Below are 9,642 nucleotides of genomic sequence, written 5' to 3' on the forward strand. Positions count from 1 at the left end.
GTAAAAGAGAGAGAGAGAGAGAGAGAGAGAGAGAGAGAGAGAGAGAGAGAGAGAGAGAGAGAGAGAGAGAGAGAGAGAGAGAGAGAGAGAGAGTGTAGGGAGTTAAAGGGACATACTCATAGGCTCTTTATTGTTCATAGTTTAGTGGCAGTAGTAGTAGTAGAAGTAGTAGAAGTAGTACTATTAAAATGGCTTATTAATGTGTTTATTTATATCCACAGAATTGACCATAAAGGAATCGGAATTGGAGTATGATACTGGTACTGATACTGATAAGGCGACACTATCCATCACGATTAATGATTCAGAAAAGGCTGATGACCTGGTGTTAATAAAAGATGGTGTAATACAGGTGTTGAATCCTTCTGTAGAAAATAAAGCCAAACTGAGTATAGACATTACGAGCAGGCCGACCGACAAAATATACCAGTATGATTATTTGGTTGTTGATTACTCTGATGATGATGATGCAGTGGCTTCCGTCACAGGATCTCTCAAAGGTAAGGCTATTTACTACTACACTTATGGTTTTTATCAGTATATTACACCCCATAGTTTATGTGTATAGTTTATCATGGTGGTAGTGATATTTACAAGTAGACAACCACAAAGTTAATCAACATTTAGATAGTTTTGGTTGAAATATATTCTCCATGTAAACAAATCTGTCAAATCTCATTAATTTAGGTTTATTTTGATGTGATAGTTTTAAGGAGAGTTATTAATGAGGGTCACTTAATGTTCAGAAACTTAAAATATAAAGAAGGTCGTTTGTATTATAACTTAAGTGTTACTTATAACTCTTAACAACCGGTCATTCTCATAGATTAAGCTGCCTTCTATTGTACAATCTTTCGTAAACTACTTTTTAAAAAACCCACATCTCGTAATCACCCAGAAATGTTGGCAAATATTATCACTGACATGTTCAACAGATCACAATCTATATCGCTGTCTTGATATATTTTTCCCTGACCCTCTACTGAAGGTCGAAGGTCAAAGGTCATTAAATAAGAAACTACTGTATGTGTTTTATCTCTTCTTCTGTCTCATCAGTTTGTTTCTCTTATGTTTTCCTATTTTTCCTCGTACAGTTATCCGGATTTTTTTTTTATCCATTAATCAGCTTACTAGCAGTTCGGGTGAGTTGGTCTATCCAGGGTTAGTACAGGAGGATACCGGACTCTGCGAAACTTGCGTTAACTTGTTTTCAGAAGTTTCAGTTAAGAATAATTTATTAAAACAAACTTATAAAAATTTGTCTTTGATAGAAATCCAACGAGAAAGATAATATGATTCCAATGTTTCTTAATAATCAGTATAACATTCATGCCGACCCACCCATATTGACTGCTGTATGTAGTGCTGCCAGAGTGCGGTGTGTGGGGGGTCTTGCTGGGACGGTGTCTGCCAGCCACAATTATGGATTTCGGGTCCAGTTCTGTCAGGTTGTCGCACTGCAGCGCTGTTTTTTTTACTTGTAGCCTCGACCTACATCACTTATCCCCGAGAATGGGCCGGCTGTATCATAGTTAATTAAGTGACCAAGAATACTCAAGGGAGAGGAACGGAAGACTGGATCCTAAGATATAATTATATAATAGAGAAGTGAGCAGATGCCTTGTAACTTACAGACTCGCTAAGAGAACTCAGGCTCTTAACTGGCTCAGCCATGCTAATATTGTGATTATTTATCCACTCTGTATCTGTATTTTTCTGGCTAAATAAACTGTTTCAATATCAATAATCATCATTAGTGAGCCTCTATACTCAAGCCGGTAACTTGTTCCACTCATCCACTTCTCTATTTCCAAACCAGCGTTTACCTATCTCGCTCCTAATTCTAAATTTGTCTAATTCAAAACCATTGCTACGAGTTCGCTCCTGGTTGGATAGTTTGAGTACCTTTGCTATGTCCCCTTTGTTTAGCCCTGACTTCCATTTACAGTATACACCTCTATCATGTCGCCCCTCACTATACATCTCTCGAGGGAGTACAAATTCAGATGCTGTAACCTGTCTCCGTACTCAAGGTTCCTAATGCCCGGGATTAGTCTTGTCATCCTCCTCTGTATATTTTCTAGGAATTCTATATCCATTCTGTAATACGGTGACCAAAACTGAACTGCATAATCCAAGCGAGGTCCCACGAGCGCAAGATCTAGCTAACACTCCTTTGTATGAACCCAAGTACTTCGTTAGCCTTGTTTCGAGCAAATACACATTGTTTACTCGGTTTAAGATTCCTACTTATCATTATTCCTAAATCTTTCTCACAGTCGGATTTCTCTATAACATCGTTGTTCATCTGATATCTGATAATTCTCTGTTTACATCTCCGACCTAGACTAAGTGCTTTATATTTGTCCACAATAAATTTCATCTGCCATTTTTCAGACCATTCGAAAATTTTTTTTAGATCTTCCTATAGTTTTGCAGACTCCTCGTCAGATTTAATAACACGCCCTATTTTAGTGTCGTCAGCAAATTTACTTATGTTGCTGTCTATGCCCATATCTATGTCGTTTGTGTATATAATAAATAATAATGGTCCAAGTACTGAGCCTTGGGGAGCTCTACTAGTGACGTTACCCAAACCAGATTTAGTGCTGTTAATGCTGACTCTATTTCCTGTCCTGTAACCACGCCCCAATCCAGATTAGAACATCTCTAATGCCATGAACCTCCTCTTTGCATATTAGTCTTTCGTGGGGGACTCTGTCGAAGGCTTTGCTAAAGTTGAGGTAAACCACATCATAATCGTGTCCGTCATCCACTGATTCAAAAACAGTTGAAAATAATAATATCTTCTGATGTCTTGCATTGACAACTGAAGTATTTCTTACAATAACAATATTTGTCATTAACTCTGGCAATTCAGCAGTGCAGAAATTTAAAATCAACTTAAACTGTGTTGAGTTTTCTTTCTAGAAATGAAACAGGTGTATTTCTCTCCCCATGTACACGTGGAGTGTGTGGAGTTAGGGTTAAATTCAGATGTTTAATAACACTAGTAATCTGAATTCAATTGAATTGGGCTCAGCGAGTTAAGAGGACTGGTATCACTACCACCTTAAACTCTCAACATGTTCGCTAATAGTAAGAACATGGGACTAAACATAACTTCCCGGTGAGAATGAGAATAACTCAAGTTTAGATCGTAATACTACACTAAATGATCTCTGAACAGTAGTAAATGAACGGGGCGTAAAACTATACAAATGTGGCCACACATGTCTGCGGTTCGTAGAGAAACTCACTAAACCACAAAGGCTTAACATATTGTTACCTCACCCCTCACAATAATCGTCGCTGGGGAGACATAAATAAAATAAAAACATCTACGTGAACACTTAGGCCAGAGACTGTAACTACTGGAAAGAAAAACACGAACAAGAGAGAAGACAGAAAAGAATCGCAAGCCGAGTAAAATGCAAGATGGTGGTCATATCAGTACCTTACGTCTCTCACGAAGTCTAGTAAATTTGTTAAGTTATTCTCTAATAGTAAGATATATTAATAAATGCTAGTAATTCTTCAGTGGTATGTTGTGCTCATTACTGAATTCCATAAATCAATCCGCTGTTTCGCCACGTCTCTACATCTCTAAATGTAACCAAATCTCTTTTCTGAAAGGTTAGGAGTTAAATATTTGTTTTTAGTTATGGAAATGTTTAAGATATAATACTAGTTGTAATATATGGTTAATAATATCTATAAGTCGGCATTAGGAATAAAGAGTTGTTCATTATTAATAAATCTGTGTTATTTATAGTCTCTACCGGGAGAGGGAGCCACCTTTAGATGTGGTTTTAAGTAATGACAATAATTTCAAACAGCAACTTTCTAACGCCTCATAATTACCTTTTGTTGTGTAAATTATTATTTTTTTTGTCTCCAACAGATTATCAGTTAATTGTGTCTGCTTTGACGAGCAATACAGTGGAAATGAGATGGACGCAAGGGGTTCCTGAGTCATACAAAATACACAGGGATTCTCCAGCAAGTGATACATCATTTACTGATGCAACCGTTAGCTGTACGAAAACACCATGCACCGGGTACTTTGTGGATCTTACAAAATCAACATCATACACATGCTCTGTTTCAAACGATAGTTCACTTAATAAGATTACCGATCAAGTGACAACACCTGGTTCTTCTACTAGTACTACTCTATCAGGTAAGGCAATTTACAGTTTGAACAAATGATACTGTCACATATATGAACCAAACAAGCATCACAACCACTTACTAATACATTGTATCCCAGAGAGAGAGAGAGAGAGAGAGAGAGAGAGAGAGAGAGAGAGAGAGAGAGAGAGAGAGAGAGACAGAGAGAGAGAGACAGAGAGAGAGAAATGCCTCAAACAAATTACTGAACTTATCAATTATCCTTATTTGTAATGACTTTATCTATGACAAAGACTAAATTTTAATGTATACAAAATTCCCCAGTGAGTAAGTTTGTTGGCCCCAGTATCCGATAAGTTGACTCACTCTTGTTATATATAATTAATATTCTACTTAATGTTAGTATTAGCTTCACAGGTACTAAACACTCGACCAACACAGCAATATTTATCATACGCTTTGGATTACTTAATTAACTCCCTTTCTAAACGTTCAATCAAACTCTTTCGCTCTTATTGTGTGTGTGTGTGTGTGTGTGTGTGTGTGTGTGTGTGTGTGTGTGTGTGTGTGTGTGTGTGTGTATGTGTGTGTGTGTATGTGTGTGTATGTGTGTCTGTGTGTGTATGTATGTGTGTGTGTGTGTGTGTGTGTGTGTGTGTGTATGTGTGTCTGTGTGTGTATGTATGTGTGTGTGTGTGTGTGTGTGTGTGTATGTGTGTGTGTGTGTGTGTGTGTGTGTGTATGTATGTGTGTGTGTGTGTGTGTGTGTGTGTGTGTGTGTGTGTGTGTGTGATAATACAATATATGACGTCATACATCTCATATCCAGTACTGTTATAGAGTTGTACGAATGGTTGTTATAGCTGACAGTATACTAGTAGATATTAGACCCTATTTTAACTAATTACTAAACAACCTAACGTTACCTAAGACGTGTTAGGTTAGGTTAGGTTAGGTTAGGTTAGGTTAGGTTAGAACCGAGTGTGCTGTTGAGTCTTTTGTTGTCTGAAAAGTAGTGGAAATGTTAACTGTTACGAAGGAAAGGAAAAACTATTAAGATTAGAAAAAGTGAAGATATTATCAAGTGGAAGGAATCAAGAACTGTATGATTAGGTCCAGGAATCCGATGAGGGTGAGGGCAACAGTGGATAACAATAAGGTAGAGGTGTGTTATACCTACTTAAGAGCCGGGGAGTGAGGTGTGACTGGGTGGTGAGCAAATTGGGAGGGAGTGTTTAGTGCTTGAAATATGTAACACTAGTGAGGAAGGAGGAATGATAACTGAAATATAAGAGTTCTGAAAGGTAGTCAGGTGGAAGGCGTTGTTTTAAGAGTGATATAAGTGGGAAAGTGTGAGTTTAGAAGTGTTGTGTGTTGGCGATCATTGTCTCTTTTAAACAGAAACGATACTGCGTGTTAATTCGCCTGTACAAAATAAAACGATTCCAAAGTATTAATTGGTAACCTGTTGTCTTTATCTATCACGCAGGTCTCTTTATAAAACAACTCTACTTGAAATGGAACAGCGATACAAATACGGCTGGTACAACTGTGTGCTTCACTCGCAACAACGCTTCCAGTACCGAAGACTTACGCAATTACGAGCTTATAATGATCAGCAACCTCGGACAGGTGTTGAAAAGCCGAGGAGCGACACGGAAAGCAGACAGTCTTCTATGCTTTGAAGAGGTGACCCTAGAAACCCGAGTGTTTGACGTGACGGGCAAAGTGGAGGTGATTGTTGTAAAGAGGGACTCTGGTGGCCAAGCTGTACTTTCGAGTGGACAGTCTGGCGTGTTCTTTATTTGTAAGTCACTAAAGAAGCTGCCTGTTGAGAATGACAACTTCGAGCTTTGACATCTTGTATAAAAATAAGGGAATACGATGATCTATTTTAGGTTATTTTGCAGTTATTTAAGGTACTGTACAATGAAAGGAATAGTGGTAGTAATTGGCGTCATTATATTATCTCAGGTGATCATGATATAAGCTGAGGCAGTTTAGATTTAGACTTAATGGTACACAAAAGTCATAACAATAACACAAACCGTATATAATAAATAATTAGTAATAATAATAACCAAAACCGTCTGCACAGGTAGCATCAGGATGGTTAATCTTCAGGTGAAATAAATTGTCTAATCATAAGGTGCTACAAAAATATCACCTAACTTTTGTCATGTATTCCATAAAGCCCCCAAAGTGGAGGGAGTCAATGCCCGCACGGCCCGCGTTTCCTGGTACAACCCTGGCGGACACACACTAGCTGTCAGAAGAAAAAACGACCCTGCACCCATCACCACCTCACACCAGACTACCTTCGTGCATTACTTCTCTAGGGTAATATAACAAACTCTGCAGTTATAAAATTCTATTATATAAACAACCATATTACCTCATTCCGTCAACCAGTCCCGATAAATAATGATAGGGATCAATTTAATATCTTTGTACGGAAATAAACCACTTGTTCCTTAATTCTCTTCAATATATTGTTCCCCCAGTAACATGAATCCTTTACTAATAAGTTCTCTTTACTTCAGACATCAGAAGATAAACTGGTGGTAGACACTGAGGACTCTAAGGTGAAGATCACGGCTGAAGTTCCCCTCAATCCTTCTACAGACAAAGGCATGTGATCCACCCTACCTTCACACCTCACACTGGGGCCCTGTTGTCCTGAGTTCAAATAATTATGTTTTATTATTGTTTGTAGGGAAATAGGAAACTGATAACTACTCTCAGTGATATTTATGTAGTCTAAGTGGGGGGGTTTTATTATCATTCATATATAACGAATAAATCCGGATATATCTCTAAATAAATTCCTCAGAACATTGATAAATATACCATATGTTTTCTCTCTACCAAATTTAACATTACAGTACAATATTATCCGGATGTTGACCAGAGAAATATGTCCCGTTAGATGAGTTTCCACACTTAATAGTTTATACTGTGTAGAGGAATAACCTTCAGACACTTTTTACAATAAGCTATATGGGTAGTTGACCTTCTACTGTTAGGGGTCACAACAATCAGATCTGTAATGACATATAAATACTTGATGTGTGTCTTGGCGGCCTCACTACCAGGGTTCATAAGCGCTTCACACTAAGGCTTCTGTGTAGCTTTACGCTTTAGCTACACTACACTACCACCAAATCTTATAGTTCAATAGAAAACTAGTAACACTTAAAAGACTCAGGTTTTATTAATCTTCAGTAAATAAGGTCTTTAAATGCGGAAATTGACTTAACAAAATAATAAGATAAAAATAACGTTGAAATAATCTATAGTGAAAGTGTACTATACTGTTGTCTTCACTACTGGCGGGTCAGTCGTCCATATATTGTACGGGTGGACGTGAATCAATCTTGCTGTAGGATGTTTACCTAACCGGGACAAGTATGGCGGTCGGTTCTAAGCTATTCAACATATTACTGTAATGTGACATTGTTTTTGGATTGTTCATAAATACTTTAGTTGTGAGTGTATTTATATGAATGGAACTAAAATATATAATTAAGCAAACAAAAACTGGCTATAATCCCTAACTTATCTATAAACAAAACTAATATAATCAGTGTGTATACGTGACTAAACCTTCAGTAAACAAGGGAACAGCGTGGCCTGCACTGCACTCGATCTCCTTCACTTCCCCAACTGTAAAGTTAGATAGCCACTTAAAACCTATAGGTGGATTGAGACGCGAACCAGTGATGCTTAGGACAGGAGTTAAGCACTATATCCACTCTGCCACCTCACCTCTTCGTGTACACCTTGTGGCCTTACCATTAACAGTATGACCACAATACCCCGAAATATGTGAAAATCATAATGGAAATTCAGGATTTATGAATATTTACGGAAAATACTTCAGGAGAAACTTAACACACATACTGTCTCTAGTTTCAGACCTAATATTTTATGTCTGCTATTAGGGGGACGTTTGGGTGATCAAGGGGAGAGATTACTCAAATTTGAAATGAATAAAGTGTTTAAAGTAGTAGTAGTAGAAGAGAGAGAGAGAGTGAATAAAAATGGTTATATTATTCCCGAACCTAAAAATATCTCCTATATTTTGACATAACTTTGTGCTATACGGTATATATTTAATTAATCCATATATTGAGGTTATATCGTATTAATTATGGTTATAACGTATTAAGGTTACAACGTATTAATAATCTTCAACAACTATATATTTAAAAGGAACACTACACACTACGTCACATACTAAACAAATGATGTAAACAAACTAGCAAACTAAACGTAACATTTAAACATCAATCCAATATTTTACACGATATAAAAACTCCAGTAAAACAGATAATTTTCTCTGTATCATTTATAGGTTATTATTATTATTATTATTATTATTATTATTATTATTATTATTATTATTATTATTATTATTATTATTAAAACATTGACTATTATTTTTTAGTTGATATTTAATATTGAATGATTTGTATTCTTTTGCATGATGTTAAATAAGCCATAATAAGTTGATAATGTTCAAGGTTTTGTTCTAATACCAACACAAGTTCATAATAAACAAAGGGTGTCTAATCTTCATGTGATACACCAAGTTACCATTATAAATATGTTTCTCTTCCTAAACTGAATATTACCAGCAACTGTATACTCTTAAATCATCAGTAACGAGGAATATCCACTATGGGAAGCTTTAAGAATCTCGGCCTCGATCATATTCTAAAACATATTACAAAACATATCAAAAAATACTTAAAAAAAGATATATATTCTAATGGTTTTAACAATCGATCATGTCTGAGTAAATTTAGTACTCTCAAGGTATACCAGAATTTAGTTTACCCATCTGTCTCATTTTTGTAAACTAACTCCCACCAGTCTACCTGTACGTACGTGTAAACAGGTGTAGCGAGCGTGTCTCTCACCAATGTGACTAAGGTTCGATTCCTATTAGGGTCTGAAATGAGAAGGGTCCGGTGTCCATTGAACTCTTAGTCGTGATTCATAAAACTATCTAGTATATTATGTGTGTCGGTCAGTGGATGCAGAGGTGTGAATCAGTTCCTCTACGTCGAAAAGAGAAAAACGAAGTCTCTCTCTCCCTCTCTCCTCACCAACAAAACGGGTGAAGACGATACAATGCACACACACACACACACACACACACACACACACACACACACACACACACACACACACACACACACAGGGCATCATTTCAGTACACTTCATGATGTATAAAAGTATATATAATTTCACTGCATCAGACCAAGACCATTACCCCTGTTATACCTCTCCAGACCTGACCTTGATCAACTGACCTTTTGACCTTGAGGACAGGCAGGCCGTGACCTTGATCAACTGACCTTTTGACCTAGAGGACAGGCAGGCCGTGACCTTAATCAACTGACCTTTTGACCTTGAGGACAGGCAGGCCGTGACCTTGATCAACTGACCTTTTGACCTTGAGGACACACCCAAGAGAGGCCGTGACCTTGATTAATTGAC

At 37.2% G+C, this 9,642-nt stretch overlaps 1 protein-coding gene across 1 annotated transcript in view; it reads left to right on the top strand.

The window, feature by feature from the left end:
* Window positions 1–8,742, top strand: part of LOC121879222 — a 15,006-nt gene extending 6,264 nt beyond the window's left edge. Inside the window, exons 5-9 of the mRNA XM_042385819.1 lie at window positions 222–500; window positions 3,905–4,183; window positions 5,624–5,941; window positions 6,329–6,474; window positions 6,678–8,742. Coding sequence (XP_042241753.1) covers window positions 222–500; window positions 3,905–4,183; window positions 5,624–5,941; window positions 6,329–6,474; window positions 6,678–6,773 — 1,118 coding nt within the window. The 3' untranslated portion in view covers window positions 6,774–8,742. The remainder of the gene's footprint in view (window positions 1–221; window positions 501–3,904; window positions 4,184–5,623; window positions 5,942–6,328; window positions 6,475–6,677) is intronic.
* Window positions 8,743–9,642: the final 900 nt, after the last annotated feature.

Source organism: Homarus americanus, unplaced genomic scaffold, assembly GCF_018991925.1.
Source record: "Homarus americanus isolate GMGI-L3 unplaced genomic scaffold, GMGI_Hamer_2.0 scaffold19824, whole genome shotgun sequence".
Taxonomy (NCBI): Eukaryota; Metazoa; Arthropoda; class Malacostraca; order Decapoda; family Nephropidae; genus Homarus; species Homarus americanus.